Here is a 17,424-nt window from a genome sequence, read left to right as displayed (position 1 = left end):
AGAAATTAATGACGACTACGGCAATTTCCTACCTGATCTGCCTGTAAGAACTTGCGCGATGCAGACTGTGTCTGGTGGTAGCTAATAATGGAGTTGGAAGTGCCGCCAAGTACCGTCTGTGCAGCACGGTTCGCTAAATATGTTGAGAATGCAAATACTTCATGCTGTTGACCACCAGTATGGTCACCAAACCGCTGACCATGCGCATGATAGGACATCATCGTATTATGATCTGGATAGATAAAATCAACAAAAAGATTAAAATACAATACAATGAGTTAATTTAACTACTAAAAAAACTATAAGAATATTTTGAAATTTAACTTTTAATAGAAATAGAATAATCATTATCATTAATATTATCATTTATTCTATTAAGTATCAAAGAAATTTACAACAAGTGACAATTAATATAAAAGCATTAAAAAAATTAATTATTTCTTTGTTGTAATGCCCATGAATTTACATATTTCACTTTAATATTATATCCAATGATTCCATTTTTTTTTTCTATTTGTAAATCATTAATTTAAACAAATTACCAAAATATTATTTCCAGCAAAATGTGATGATAAAATATATGGCAAGATTTATAAATACAACAATATATAATCCTGAGAGTACTAAAATGCATTCGTCTGATCAGCCTTGTAAATGCTGAAAACTACACAGATAAATTTATAGCTATGCCAAATCAATAGTGACTCATTTACACAGCACTATGTACACTGAAACGAGTCTGATGTAATTTTGTAATATTGCATGTAAGGTAAATTTACTTGGAGTGAGTCCAAATAGTCTTTAACAATCTGATGTAAATTTCGGGAAGGAAAATGGCAGACATTTGGTGAATCAGGCATTAATGCCACAATTCACCGATAGATGTTTACGTTACAAAGTAAAACACACTATTTTAGCACTACATATTTTAGTGCTACAAATGATACTGATATTGCAGATTTCACGGACAATTTAATTTCTGAAGGAAAAATTGGAAACAAACTAGGCAGAATGCTACAGCTATGCAAATTGTATTATTAAAACACACTATTTTTGCACTACATAAATTTAGTGCTAAAATATAATACTGAAAGTAAATCCGCATGCATTAGGAAAATGTTACAGTTATGCAAATTGTATTAGCATTACCAACTTGTAAAATAGACGTTTTGGATATGGTAGATACAATGAATCAAAATTATTCAGATTATTTATATTCTCGTATTGCGAATAGTATATTATAAATCACTTCCAATATTAGAAGAATTGAATAATATGCTGCAAACTGACACCAAATAACATGCTGATTAAAATAAGACAAAACCAAGAAAAATTACAAATTTGTTTACAAAAATGTAATTTCAAAATATAAAAACCAACCAAGTATAAACACATGTAAATATGTGTAAACAGGTATAAACATGTGTAAAATAGGTGAAAAAATTTAATAAACATCTTACCTGTATTTGATTTATTTTCTCCATTTTTCCCGGTTTTAGGATCCACTAAATCCCAATCTACTGGTTTCGATTCCGTCGGTCGATTCCGTTTATTCCGTGATTTATCTGAAAGATTCACAAAAATTTATGAACAGATTTTCAAATTCTGGCATGGATAAAACTGGTAAGCAAAACACATTTATCAATTCAAAGATAAAGATTAAATTAAATATTAAAATCTTACAACCAGATTTAATGTTAGTGTAACAAAAGGGTCAAGCCTAATAACAACTAACAAATGCATTCATGTTGACATGTAAACTATCATATAATCCCACAGCAGTATGTATTGCGTTACTCCACAAATTCTATATATTAATTTAATAACAAATACAACGATTATTTAAGTAATTAAAGGAAGGTTTATATAAGTATAAGACTATAACAAAACATTATCTTGAATGTACAGAGGTACAATTTGTATAAAATTAAGCATTTGATTGCATGTAAGAATGTTAAAACTCCCACAACAGAATTACAACCTTTAGAATGTATCTAGGAAAGCAAATTTTTAAAACTAGCCACTTTTAAGGGTATACTACTGTATTAACTTTAAAATTTAATAAATGTGTAACAGGTCAATATCACAAAATTATGGAAGTCGCATAATAATCACAGCATTATTTTTGTTTTACTATATACTTAATTACATATTTAGAAAGATAACTGAATACTATATAAAATGAAATAATTCACAAGCAATACAATTATATTAGGAGACTTTCATAAATTCTATTTACTGCTTGATAAAGTCATATTGATAACATGATGGAAGTTTGTGAAATTCAACATCAATCATATTTCATTCTTAATTGACAAATGTATATTGAATTAAACATAAATATAAAATATTTGAGGAGTCAGAAATCAAAAGCAGATGCAGGAATAGTTGATGTGCCAATTGCATAACAGAATAAATTTTGACATTTTCCATCGTTGATACTGTAATGTGTAGTATTTTCTGTTATTATGTATAATTCATTATTATTTTTTCGTTCAAGGTTATGTTGGATGATTGAGCGCCGTGGGTATTGTGAATAATTCAAGCATCTTGACAATAACCTCACAGAACAATGTTTACAGACTAAACCAGAGCAGAACAGCTTTTCAGTTGGGTTATATCAATAAAACAATATTATACAAGTTATTTTCATTCACTGGCAATGTATTAGCAATACTGTTTATAATAATAGAGTTGATTTATATATAGTGATATAATGAGTACAGCCTCAAGGATGCTAGTGGTAATATATAGTTATATATATATATATATAGTTATAAATATATATAGTTATTTAATCTGCACCACATTGGTAAAACTGTCACGGAAAACCAGATAAAAGTATTTGGAGATGTTGTCAATATCATGATGATGCAGTTCATTAAGACGACCGTAATTGTAATTATAATGATGTGATTATGTTTAAGGATGGAAATGGGAACGAAGGTAAAATGTTGTTAATAGTAATAGTGGTTGCCACTAACGATGACCATATCAATGGAGACAACCTTTGTTAGGCCAAAAAAAAATATATTTTCTGTCTCTGGTCAGACCAAAGTTAATGAATTGATGCGGCGATGCGGTTTTTTTTTTTTTTTTCTTTGGAAAAGCATGGAAAGTACAGAAAAGGTGTTTTTATTATTTTTTTATGTTCTGCTAATGCTATACATTGTTGTCCTTCCACATTGTCCTCGATTTCGCTTCATTTGCCAAGGGGACCCCGTCTTCATCATCATTATCAGCATTAATGGGTACGCTTTGGAAAAATCCGACGGGCGATGATCCCACCATAGCCGTGACCTTCTTCGATTCAGGATGCAAATGTCACTCACCACTGCTAGAGGAGGACGAACTTTCATCACATAGGCCTACTTACATGCTCAGCAAACTCGCCGAGCTACGGTATCGCACGATAAATTGCCAAAAGGTGCCTTTCTAAAGTCAAATTCAAGTAAAATAATTATTACAACTTCAAGAAAACTTGTGTTTTTATAGCATAAATTAATTTCACAAGTTTTTATTCTGAAATTATAGCGGATCATTCTCTCTATAACGGTACAAGCCACCGGGAACCCGGAATGTCGAACAGCAAGTTTCAACAACCAGCCCACGTGTGTTTTGTTGCGACATTTGTAAATGAAGTTGCTCACGTGACCCCAGGACCAAACTTGCGAAAAGTAGTTTGGTAGTTTTTGAATCCCCTACTCTTTTCCGAAGAGTGCTGCGTTCTTTAACATGCACAGTAGGCCATAAATGCACAAAGGACCAATGGCTTAAACGTCTCATCCGAAAGACGGTGCGCTATTGTAACTTGTATCGTAAATTCCAATAATTAGGTTAATAGACAAGATATTAAAGAAATCAAACATGACGCTAATGATGACAAATCGTAACTTTTATGTTGATTGGCCAAATTATAAAATGCGAAGAACCTAAATCAATCAAAAGTAATGTAAATAAAACTAATACAAAAAAAATGAATGAAAAAAATAGATAGTCCAGACATGATCAATCAGACTTTGTATCAAAAATTATGTAAATGAAGATAAATTATGGGATAGAATTTGAAGAGTAACTTAATCCATCGTTGTTATACAGATTTCTCAGGCGACCTGTGCCCTTGTTTTCTTTATGATGAGTTGCATGAAAATGCAAAGTAAAGGTAGGAGAATAACCCATAATACAGAATGTGCTAGTCATTTTATGGGTATGGTCTGTGACTGACTATAGCTGCCAAGGAGAGCCACTCTATACAGTAGATTTATGTTCTCATCACGCCACCTTAACAGGGATTTGAAATGTAACAGTTTAAACCCATTCTTCCGACAAATGTACAATGGATTTTTTTTTAAAGCACATGAACTATCTACATATTCTGGGCCTCCTAGTTGAAGTTTATAGCTGAGAAGACTTTAGTTCTACCAACCAAATGCTGAGAGAAAAAACATTTTACCGATTGAACAAAAATCCCAATTTAACAATCATTTCTTCCAGCAGAACTTGTAAATTATTGCAGGGGAGATTGGATTTCTTAGACACCTAAGATAACCCATGGAACCTGGTTTGGATCAATAAGTATTTACGATCACGCAATTTATTCAAATAAATATGGTATAGTATATTTATTTCAGGCTTAAATGATCTATTATTATTATTAATTATGATTATTAACTATGTTATTAGTATAACAATAGTCATTTTCTTGCACAAAATTAAGGGCAAACAAAGAAGAAAAGGCTGTACATTATACTTATGTACACACATTAGCTTCACAATTTGTGGGAAACTGTATCCTACAAACTTAGAATTTAGCAAATTCACAAATCAAATTAAGTACACATTTGGTACACAGGATGTTTTTGGGAAGGGGAAATTCATGGGGATGTCATCCTATTGAGTTCATCAATTATCTGTAAACTAGTCCAGGTACTAGCCAATCAGATCACAGTCTCTGATCACATGGCTTTGAGAGACTTCATCACTGTACAAATAACATCAACATGGTTTTAAGAATGTCATTCACTACCTGACAATAAAATTGCATAAAAATATGTCACCAAAAATATACTTTCCTTTATTTACTTTATTCTTTATTAATCTTCATAGCAGAGATTAACAACGATTAATTAGGCCTACAATAAATAAATGTTAGGTTTTTTTTTTTATAGTTATAATACAAGAAAATATGGTTAAAATTCTGAAAATAAATAAAAAAATAATTAATATTATCAATAATTCAACTGATGCTAAAAAAAATAATTATAAAGTCATGTGACCAAAATCACATTATCAAAATCACACGACCAGTATAAGATATGTTTGGCGTTGTAGACACACAAATGGTTAATGGATTCAAGTCGGATTACTTTTTATACGCAGTTAATCCAAGATACAGAAACAAATTAATTGGTTGTTAAGAGCTGCTTATGATTCTGGTACAGTTCCGTGCCTAAGAGGTTAGGTGAATTTTGACAGAGAAATAACAAATAGTTGAAAATAATGTAAATTTTCATATTGCCATTTTATATAGAAATATTCTCAAGGGATATTTTGCAGTTTGATAAATGACAATATTCATTTGTCTTGTTACTCACAAGGAAACAAAAAATATAATGATGGAATTTGGAATCGCTTTTATTCACTGGGAAAAAATAAACAAATAGTGAACACCATTAAACTTAGATCAAGTGAAATTCCTACTGTATGAAGTACTGTATATTACTAATAAAAAAATTTTACCACAATATATACTTACACTTATGATTACACTTGTGATGTTAAAAAAATTAAAATGTAAATTAAAGCTCTTTTTACTACCAAATAAATGTGATATCTCATATTTGGGTGTAATATGATATCACCATGCCTATATAAGGGCACATCACACAAATTTATCACATAAATTTGATAGTTTGAATGGAAGATTAGTAAATGAAAAATTGTAAACAAAGCTTTACCTCCTTCCTCTTTATTCCTATCGTTCGGTAAAAAAACAGAATCGTCGTCTTCCGTCCCTTCCTCTTTCAGTTCATCTATTTTCCGTTTTTCTCCTTTTACTTCAATTGAAGGCCTATGGGCATTCATCAAACTCTGTAGTTGTCCATTTTCTTCATCTTTTTTCTCTTGCTTTAGTCCATTTGGATTCAGGCCCACACTCGTGATAATATTATCATTATTCACTTTTTTCTCGGTGTTATTCACCAATGCCGTTAGTCTTTTCAGTTCTTCTCCCATGGTTATCTTTATTAGTAACTCTTTTGAAGTTTTTATCTTCCAACAAAACTGTTTTCACTTTGTCTTTCTCATTTTCATATGAAATAACTATTCCTGACTTTCTGACTGTAATATAGTAAATATCCTTTATTAGGTGTCAATTCACATTGATTCAACCTGCAAAAAACGGGGAAAAAATGACAAAACACATTATTTACATTTTATTTAATCAAATTACTGACTGGTACACGCATATTATTGTATTATTTTTTAAAAGTTTGCATTGTGAGAAAATTAGTGGATAGATACTTGCTGTTCATCATGAATTATTCTGAAAGAATATTAAAATTGTTTATCACTATCACCATTTACAAAAACACCTTACAATGATGGAGAGGGAAAAGAATCTGTTGTACCTATTTAAAATGTTGATAAGAATAACTAACCTGTTTAATAATAAAGATTTCTTACAAAATTAACACGTTTTATGTGCATATTGAGGAGGTGATAGGAAGCTAAAAGAACTTTATGAAATTATGCTATCTGTAGAGATCAATTAAATTGTTTATTACTTTGTATACAGTATTATAAAATGTTCGTAACAGACATCTTTTTGATAAAAACAGGTTGTATGTTTACTGGTACTATCCACAAATTAACCATAACTTGTCAAATAAAACCTAATGTTTTTCAAACTTTTCCTCTGCCAATTAACAGGCACTTAAATTGGTTGAGAGAATAGTAAACATTTAATTTTCATATCTCATCAGTAGTTGATAACTAATTTGATAATTTTCATTTGTAATTAAAACTTTTAATTGAATTAATTTTTTTTAGATCTTACTTTTTTCCAGATTTCAAAATCTTAAACATTCTACTTGATGGCGAAAAGGAAGTATGAACTGTACTTAAAATATTCGAGAAACTCCACAGATGGGGCATTGTTAAAATTATTGTATTGTTTACCAACCCAACAGAAAGCTAGGCGATGTATGTGTTTATTGATTTCAATATAGTTATGTCAATACCTGTAGCTATGCTAGCAAAGGGCCTAATTTACACAAGTACAATATGTAAATGAGAGAACACAGGTTTATTAGGCCAGGGTTTATTTCTAGGTTGGTTACATTTAAAGCAAGAGTCTTGGTGAATCTTCTACCAGTGTGAGACAAGTAGTTTGCTGTAAGGCATAATTAACAAAGGCATAAACTAATACTTCCCATAATATAGAAAGAAATATTTATACATGTGAAATATTGTGTTTTAAGACAAAGCACTATAATTTAAATATAATAATTAATGTATTACAATTATATATAACTCAACAAACCCTCGACATATAGGCATCGCAAAAGCTTTTTTTAAACACTCAGATGTTAAAGACAATAAGTTAAACATTCAAAAATATTACTACAAAAATTATTCTTCTACACACATTAAGAGGAAATCTTAAGTTACACAAAACCAAACAGGATGAACCAGAGCAATTTACTGAAGTAGAAGAACCACTTAAAAAGTATTTCAATTGTCTTTCCTAGTACAATGACATAATCAATGCTTCTCAAATGGCAAGAGAGAACATTTCCCTCCTTACCTCTCTCCCTCCCTCAATAGAGCACCACTACTATTCTGCGGGAATGAAAGGTAGAAGATCATTCCAAAGCTTTTCTGACTGGATTAAAATGTGTTAGTTGCCAATGGTTTTCCTAGCACAGTATTTTCCTGCTCAAAGGGTCAGATAAAGCATTCAGATCATAAATGAAGATGGTTGATTAGGTATATAAATCAAAGTGTGTCCTAACAATCTAAGTGTGTTACATATTAATAGATTACATTTTTTTCCCATGTCAATATTTTTTATTTTTGTGCGAAAATCAATGATATTATTAAACATTCATGAGAATGATTTACCAAATATGAAACTGCCATTATTTTTTTCCAGATACTAAATGACAAAATGTATGTTAACTCCACATCAATTATAGATGACAAACAAAAAGTTTTAAATAATAATAATTAGGAAGACAAGATATGAATAGCAATTTTATGGCTGTGGTTGTTTTTTGTTCTACAAAAGATTAAAGGGAATTATAAATAATTGAAATGAAATCCTCATTAAAATAATTACATTACTTTATATTTTTATTTTACTTCAACTAATTTTCTTGCCAATAGCCATTCTTGTCAAAAAATATTTTATATAAAATGCTTTATTCCCACCCAGTGTCAAACGTTATACTGTAAGGGAAGCCCAAAAAATATCCAAGATAATTTTAAAAGAAGAGCTATAATCTAATAATCTTTCTCATGGGGCCTAATCACCTTTTTTTCTCGCTTTTGCATGCACACATTTAAACAGTTATTTCCTTCTTATTATAATCACCTTTTGGGACAATATCTATAGTGGAAGGCACAAACGCAAAAATAGTACTTTAGTAATGTTCTAATACAATCTATATGACTGAATTCAAATTTTTGAAATATGATATTAGAAATATCAGACGAAACCACAGACCTTTATTATTAATTTGGTATTTAAGACATATTCTAATAAAACAAATTGTTTCTATCCATCCAGCATTCTTTTCTTCGGCATTTTTAAAACTAAAAATGTTTATTATATTTTTGTGAGGTAAAGAATCAGAAAATTCGACAAAAATCCCAGGTAAGTGAAGATGTTTCTGTGAGTGTGATGGCTTGGCATAGGCCTGATATAATTTTGTGTAATTATGTTACTTGTATTTTGTGGTCGGTTGTACAGAAAAAATGTGGCCTCATCCCACTCATGCAGGTCATTCGCATAAGAGAAAACATGGCCCTGTCCTCATATAGATTGTCCTCATAAGGGAAAAGACAGCCTCAATACTCTCATCTTCAAAAAAGAGAAACATTGACTTTATTCCCCCTATAATGAGCATTTTCATAATGCTTAATCTACTCCAAATGACATCCTTAAGGTGCTTTCCCCATTACCAAACCTACAGTAAATACATTTAACAGACCTACTGGCCTGATACAACAATTATTAAGCAATTAATTTATTATGCAATGATACTATCAAAGTCCTTAATTTCCAGTTAAGTACAAATGAAAAAAAAATTTACTTCTAAAGTGATTGTTTGCAATCACTTTTTGAAATACTATCAAGACAACACAGGATCTATTGCTTCCTGCATATAGGTTACAATAACTTGATTGTTGACATATATCGAGGTTTTCTTAGTGCTTTGTTCAAGCGCACACAAGCACGCAGTTTGTACGGTAAGCACCTAAATAGGGTTAATCTGAGAAGAATTGAGACTGTACACTCCACAAACTCCATTGATCGTCTTATGGAGTACAATACTCCAGCCTTCCCTTGCACTTGCCTCCCAATAAGCTAACAAACGCTGTTCACTAACGACAATAATAGGCCATATTAGCTTGAAAGTGACGAAGAGATAATTGCAACATAACGGTGTATACAATTTGGTAGACATTAAGCAAGGCCATGTTTACTGATAGTATCGGCCTGCAAATGGATAGGACACCAAAAATATTGTTAGCATCCTGTTTTTCTACTCCTTTTATAGCTTTATTGGTTAATCTACTAAGGAGTTGTTATATACACCCAAGTACCCTAAATCGCGACCTATGCTTTCTACCTAAAAAAAATGCCTAATGATCAGTACCCTCACCCTAAAAACTTAGGCTTTAAAATGCATTGAAATTACAGTACAAATTCATTCAGTTTCAGATACAAAAGTTGCCAAAAAGACGTTCACACACACTTAATGTAATGAAATATAGAATGAGCTGGTTTATGAGTTGGAGTATTCATTCCTTAAAATTTAGTTGAGATGTACTGTATATTGTCATCGTAATTGCTATAACAAATTCAGCCCGAACCTTTGTTTGTGCGAATACAATCAATCACATGAGTCTTGGTGTGGTGTATGTCAGTATTTTCCTATGCTCATCTAATTAAGCTTTGGCCTTTTGTTACCTGGGAGATGATGAAATGGTTAAGATTAAAATGCAACAATATCAATATATATATTTTCATATATTTGTTTCCTTAGCCAAAAGTGTAAAAATACTCAATACAATTTGGATATAAATTCAATTTGAATTTATATCCATCTATGATGAAATATTTACTTCACTTGCAATCAATCATAATTGAAGAATACAAAAAAATTTATGTTGATATTATAACTGTAATGTTTGTATAATCAATCAATCAGTCAATCAGCCTAGAATCAGTATACAAATATTTTATTTATATTATTTTATTTTTTCATTATACTGGGAAACCTATTTAAGTTGTATCATTCTTTTGTTCTAAGGTGGAGGAATACTGGCAGTGAAGGGAAGGTGAGAAAGGGAGAAATGAAGGGGAGGCAAATGGGAATTTAAAAAAAAAAAAGGGAAAAAAAACAATGATATAAAGAAACAGAATGATGCTGAAGTGGTAAGGAGGAGAAACTAATTAATATTTTAACGTGGCCCTAAGTCCATGAGATGCATACAGAGTCATCAAACGTGAGATAGGAAAAAAGTAATTTGTGAGTATAGTAATCATACAATTACTTTAGATGATTTCTGTGGTACAATTATGGGAGAGTCCATTTACAAACCATGAATACGCAGTAATCTTTAATGATAAGTAAATGGCCTGCCATACATTATGAAATCACTAAACATCTATATGGTACACCACGTAATCAACCTTTACATCACAGCATTAAAGAGCCAGTTCTGCGTACTTGTACAATATTAAGTAAGTTGCATTCTATTCTAGTTAAAAATGTCAAATATTTAACGAGCTATTCAGCCTGAAATTTTCTGTGATGGTGTGCTGTTTTCACAGAATTCAAATCTAGTAACCTTTAATTCATCCATAGCAGCCTGTTATAAAAATCAACATCCATCTCTAACCTATGGTCTGATAAGATACTGTTCGTGTCCCACATTCAAACTAATGCAATATTCTTATCATAAGAGGTTTGAATACAAGTCAAAAACATAATCTGAATTGGGAAAAAAATTGTCATTTCATTATGTCAATGGGTGAGGCAAATGCATGTTGTCTTTCTCCACTTAATAGTATAAATGTGTATGGCAAAATGTATTTTTAAGATGAATGTATTTGGTGTAATGTTGAATATTCAAAATACATTAACTACAGTACAAAATGAATACGCCCAAGGGAGCAGAAGAGGCTGCACTGTGTATGATTGTTTCATATGACCGGGTTTAATGAAGCGAATCACTATGAAGCTTTTCAGGGAAAAGCGCTATACAAAATGTCAAAATATTCAATTGTTATAACAAATTCTTTGTTGTATGTTTATGTGCAAATGGTTTATCAATTTGTTTACTTGTGGTTTTAAATTGATCTGACCAAATACAAATGAAAATTAGGCATTGAGTGTTATGATTTGAAAGGTTGTCATTCAATCATTTCCGAGCTCATACCTAAAATGCTGCCAGTAATTTAAATGAATATATTATAAGCATTTGTAACGTGAAACATTTCTATATTTCCGAGTTATATGTTCATTCATAAACTAAATTAAATTAACTTAAATTAAGAATTGTAAAGCGCCTAGAGGGATCTGTGATCTGTTAGGCGCTATATAAATATGGTATTATTATTATTATTTATATTACTTTTAGGTCTTTCACTTGTGACTCATATGGTCCTAATTGTTGGAAAACTTGTAAAAGATTAGAAAAAATAGTGGAAACAGATTTAACAATGTTAATTTGCGAGTTTGATATTCCTTTTCTGGTCTTTCCTGGTAACCTACATGACTTTTTCACACATGGAATCCCAGTGTTGATAAAATCTGCAGTTAGAGAGTCAGAAGATGACCGAAAATTACTACTGTAGTGGTAGGAAAAATGGGACAGAGGCCTGGCACAATAACCAGGTACAGAAACAACCTAAAGATAATAGGAAAGGCCTACATGGATCAACGTGAAAATGCTGCCTAGAAAAACCACCTATTTCAAATACCATCGCAATCACAGTTTCCAAGTTAAACTGAAAGATGCAAGTAATCTTTACTACCAAAAACAGTTGAAGTCCCTTAACTAAAGAAATTTGGTTATAGACAACTAAGAAGCTATGACTCAGAAATACTGGAATAGTGTCCGATGGGGGATAATTCTTTACCCTAGTTAAATGTAGTTCAGGTCTAACAATCAGAATCTTTAAATTCCAGCACTGAAACCATGACTCAGAAATTTCGGAATGGTGTCATGCGAAGGAAAGTTTTTCAACATGTTAGGCTAAAAAAAAAAATTGTTTGTTTGCCCTTCTCCACCTGCCCTTCCTAACTCACTGGAAAAAATCAGGGAGGAAAGACAAAAAATCTTTATTCTTCGCCAAATGCCCTACAAATTAGTCTAAAGTTGTTGTCTGATGCAAGATATTGCCATTCTAGTCCCTGTGGGTTATTTTTTATTCCATCTGATGAGTATTTTAAAAAATAAATAAAAAGTCCTTTCCAGGAGATATGCCAGTTGCAGGTCGAAGGGTTGGTATCTAGACCACATCAGCCCCACCATGGTTTGAGCTGAGGTAAACAAATTATGATTATGGCACCTCTCAGACATAAACTTAGATTTAATTTTCTTTTTTACCACACTTTTTATAATATTGAAATATTTACGTGGGCAGGTCGGCTTCCCCCTGCCCCTTGAATCCGCCACTGATCTGGTTAATGTACTTTCTAACACATTTTAATTTTAATTTGCTGCACACAATGATAGCCATCGGCACTGACTTCCATAAGAAAATTTATAATAAAGCACTAAAAACGTGCACAAATTATGAATTTGCTGAGGTGGGTTCATTTCCGGGAGATTCTTGCTTGCTTTCAGGAATGCGGGAGGCGGTCCCGATTCCCGGAAGACTCCCGTGTGTTCCGGAAGACTTGGGACCCTTGTCATAGACTAAAGCCCTGTCCAGACTACCATTGAATACCATTTGACAAAAGCATGTGACATGCCTAAATATTATCATGATGACATCACATCATGACCATATATAGGCACATCATGACTATATATGGTCATACAACAGTTTTTTGTGAAGGTATCTAGACAGAGCTTTAGATACTGTAGGACCTCAAGGGTACTGAATAATTATTTCCTCACCATAATATGGTTTTGAAAAATTTAATTTTAAAAATATAGTGTTTGCTATATAGTTTCAAAAACACTCATGTTAATTAAAAGGTCAACTCAAATGCATTGGGTTCATAACTAATAGCAATGTCTAGAAACTCCCAATTCCTGTAGCTTGTCCTCTAAGATCTAAACATTAGTGACAGGAAGACAAATGTAACTATAGGAATGTCAACGAGAAAGAAGGTACACATAGCAAAATTAAACCAATAACTCATAAATGGATTAGTGATCACAATATATCAATCTTAAAGTAATCACAGAGATAAAAGAGATGTGAATTATCTGTAGTGATCACAATATTATCATCAAATGCAATCAGAGATCATAAATGAGGAGATGGATAATGATTAGACAAGTAAATGTTCAATATTTGATAAAGCAATGCGCTAATTTCAAACTCGTATAAGATTAAATAAAGTAATGCAACCGACAATAATATTATACAAACAAATCCACAAACATTCTAAAACATGTAATATGAAATATAACAATGAAGACAGATGGATTTTTAAACTTAACTTTCAAAAAGCAAGTGTGAGATTTTAACAGAGTAGGGTAGATCATCCAGATATATGACACCAAACAAGGATGCGAGATTAGGTATGTTGGCCATGGGTTTTTGTTCTACTAATTTACGTAGTGAAAAGATGACAAATTGCTGAGCAAAGTAAGCCATCCTAACAATGTTTTAAGTAAATTCTATTAAGGAAAATTTTAGGCATATTATTTTTTAAGACAAAACATGACAACTTTTATTACCAACCGTTTGTATTGGCGCCATAATGATACAGGAGTTTCTTTCTTACATTGGTAATATTTCTTGTTCATTTTAAACTTTGATTCCTTTTTTATCTAAATATTCGCTTTTCCGATGCAAATTAGAAAATTAGATACACATGACCAGTGGAAGTGCTGTTTGAAAATATTTGTCAAACTTAACATCCCACTGAGTCACAATTTAAAGAATTATTCTACTTTGGTTCCAAGTAAAACAACTTCTTTTCAACTATGTTCAACCAAAAAATTATGAACAAGAAGTCTGAATTTAACTATTCAAGCTAATTTACATATAAACACCTGTACAGATATAAATGATCTGCATCTGAAAAATTAAAAGAACAAAAATTAACAATAATTTCAACTTTCAAATTCCACCCCCATCTCTGTTTTACTTTTCACTACTCAAGCAATATAAATCGATTATAGTCTGCCAAATTTGCTCAATATGACCTTTACAATGCTTATCAATTAACATTTATGTTAACAAATTTAAAATTATCTGTTCCCAATTTCAAATCATGACACCAAATTTTGTTCAACCCAGCACATGTTTATAAATTCTTTATTTTTTCTAATGTACGAAACTTCCATATTTAAAATAAAACATAATCTATAGATACCCTATTATTGTGATTTAATTAGGAGCTAATAAAAAAAAAAGGTCATTATTGGCAAATACCTATGGGAAACCAACTTGAACAATGAAACCAAAATAATATAGCCTGTAGGTAAAATTAACAACTAATAACAAACAGAGATACTATTAATAACAAACAATATTCAAGCTTAAAAATGTTTATACTTGGATTATGCAACAAAAAAAATCTTATTTTATATACAGATGTATACAAAATGTTTTGGCATATTATAATATTGCCAAAACATTTTGTTTTATTTTGAAACATGTCTAGTATTTACAATTATTACAATCTGTCCACATCTTAATTAGCAAGTGATGAATATTAAATACATTAAATTTGAACATATTGTGGCATATGTGAGTTAATATAACCCAACATCAAGATTGAGTAACCCCTGTCAAGAGAGCGATTCCCAAAAAAAAATATTCAATTATCTTCACTTCCTCTTCCTAAAGGTCACCGAAATACCTGACCTACATTTGGCCTATTGATGACCTCTGTGTTAAGAAAACCACAAGCTTTAGTAGATTGCGCATTGTAGCTTCATGTAAATAGGTACAGTAGGCCTAATATAGTGGATAATTCTAAACATGGAATGTAATGAGTTGATTTTTAATATGTTAATTAAATCAGTTTCCTAATTAATGTTTATCATTTAATTTATTCTTCTTAAATATAATTTGTATCCAACTGTAAAGGAAACTCAATAACTGTAATATAATGCGTATAAATCTACAAATTAATATGTAAAAACCAAGTCTCATTACAACAATAGGGCTTAACATGGGAGAAGAAACAAATTTGAATCATACAAATTAATATTACTCTTGACAAATATTTTTTCCAAACATGTCACATATTACATATTTTACCTTAAAAACAATTTTTTTTATTATAAGACCAATTGGAAGCATACTCTATAAAATAATTTTAAAATACTTTTTTCACAATATCAATGTTCCTAATATTCTGAACTGATACCTGAAAATCCATTTATGAAGTCATTTATGAAGTATATTATTATATATGTTTTTATGCTTATTCTACATGAATTATAAACAAAATACTATTTAATTTTACAAAATACTACTCGGAAAATTAAGTATGCTTTCAGAACCGACTTGGACAGATAAAAGCCAGCATGATTAATGCATGGATACCAGAATGACCAACATTGAAAGACGTAGCACATAGACTATGAGTTGAACAAAGCCCAGATAACAGTCTGGCCATTAGCTAAATACTCATCATATTTTCTTTTTTAACAATATTTAAAGAGGGGAACCCTTCCAGCTTTCTCAAAGGGAAAATATTTAGGGATCATATTCTAATAATGATTATTATTATTAGGTGCACAACATTTCTTTCCTGTAATTAGTCTTTGCTTTTACTATATCTAATTTAATGTTTTTGTATGCTTGAACAATGTAGCTTTGATGGCTTCCCAGCTACAATAAATTAAAAAAATAAAGGTTGGACTCCACAGCTATGGTAAAATAAAGGATAAAGCCTTTCATAATATTATTTTAAAAAAAAATAAATAGATGAAACACATTCTATCAGTCAATCAAATATAAGCGATTAACAATCCTACCACATTAATAATTCAGTTCATTAATTAAATGATCATGCAATTCATTTAGTTTTTTCCCATAAATTTATAAACTAATTATGCCCATAAAAGATAATAGTATCAATGTGTCTATACAACCACCTAAATTACTTGTGATATCAAATATACACACATTATGCAGGAGCTGTGACTACGCAAACATTAATATATAAAAATGGCAAATTGTAAAAGGCATAATTATAGCTTTCAGTTGTCAGACTGACCAGATACGAAGCTGTTACCAACGCACAATAAAACAAAAGATTGGTTTATACTCTTTCAATTATCACAGCTAGCTAATCTACATAAGCATCCATGTGTGACGTCAATATGAGGCTATTCTCCACGCTATTTCAACATCCTTAACATTCTGAATAACTAAATGATACTGGTGCATGAATACAAAAAGTGTTATGACAAATTAAATGCTGCATGCTTTTATTTTACACAAGTTTGGTTCAACCCTAGAAAAATCTTTTCTCAATATATAATCAAAATTTAGTTTAATCAAAATTTCGGAAATGTATGTTAATCATGACCAAGCAATACTTACTAATTAACTATTATGAGTATTTCATGATAACTTCTTTCGCATTTAGGCTTTAACTCATGATTACTATTTAAGATTTGTGTATGTGGTAAAATGAAATAGAAAAACTAAATAAAAAATTGACTGTTAAAGTGATGATGGTTATACACTGAAGTATACCGTACAAAACATATTACAATTGTTAGTGAATGGGTATACTAGACCTAAATGAGGCTATGTAATATGATAGCCAATTACATGATGGTAAATGCCAAATTAAGCAGGCACAAAAAACATTAATTTTTTTGCAAACCAGAAAAAAAAAAACAGACATTGGTTTAAGAAACACCATTTTAAAAATGGAACATTGCAAACATTTATCACATTTATGTCTTTGGTAAAATCTGGGTTTGAAAACCTCATTAAAAATCCTTCTTTTCCTCCCTCTCCCCCCCCCCCCCCCCTCC

General features: G+C 30.9%; 1 protein-coding gene across 1 annotated transcript in view; it reads right to left on the bottom strand.

Annotated features, from left to right (window-relative positions):
• Window positions 1-17,424, bottom strand: part of LOC117113614 (B-cell CLL/lymphoma 9 protein-like) — a 69,004-nt gene that overhangs the window by 8,742 nt on the left and 42,838 nt on the right. Inside the window, exons 4-6 of the mRNA XM_033257010.1 lie at window positions 5,958-6,390; window positions 1,461-1,565; window positions 33-232 (exon numbers count right to left, since the gene is read on the bottom strand). Of these exons, the coding sequence (XP_033112901.1) occupies window positions 33-232; window positions 1,461-1,565; window positions 5,958-6,234 (582 nt within the window). The 5' untranslated portion in view covers window positions 6,235-6,390. The remainder of the gene's footprint in view (window positions 1-32; window positions 233-1,460; window positions 1,566-5,957; window positions 6,391-17,424) is intronic.

This window comes from Anneissia japonica, unplaced genomic scaffold (genome assembly GCF_011630105.1).
Source record: "Anneissia japonica isolate Jap-2015-1 unplaced genomic scaffold, ASM1163010v1 scaffold287748_len1686314_cov196, whole genome shotgun sequence".
Taxonomy (NCBI): domain Eukaryota; kingdom Metazoa; phylum Echinodermata; class Crinoidea; order Comatulida; family Comatulidae; genus Anneissia; species Anneissia japonica.
This window is presented reverse-complemented; position numbering and strand designations above follow the sequence as displayed.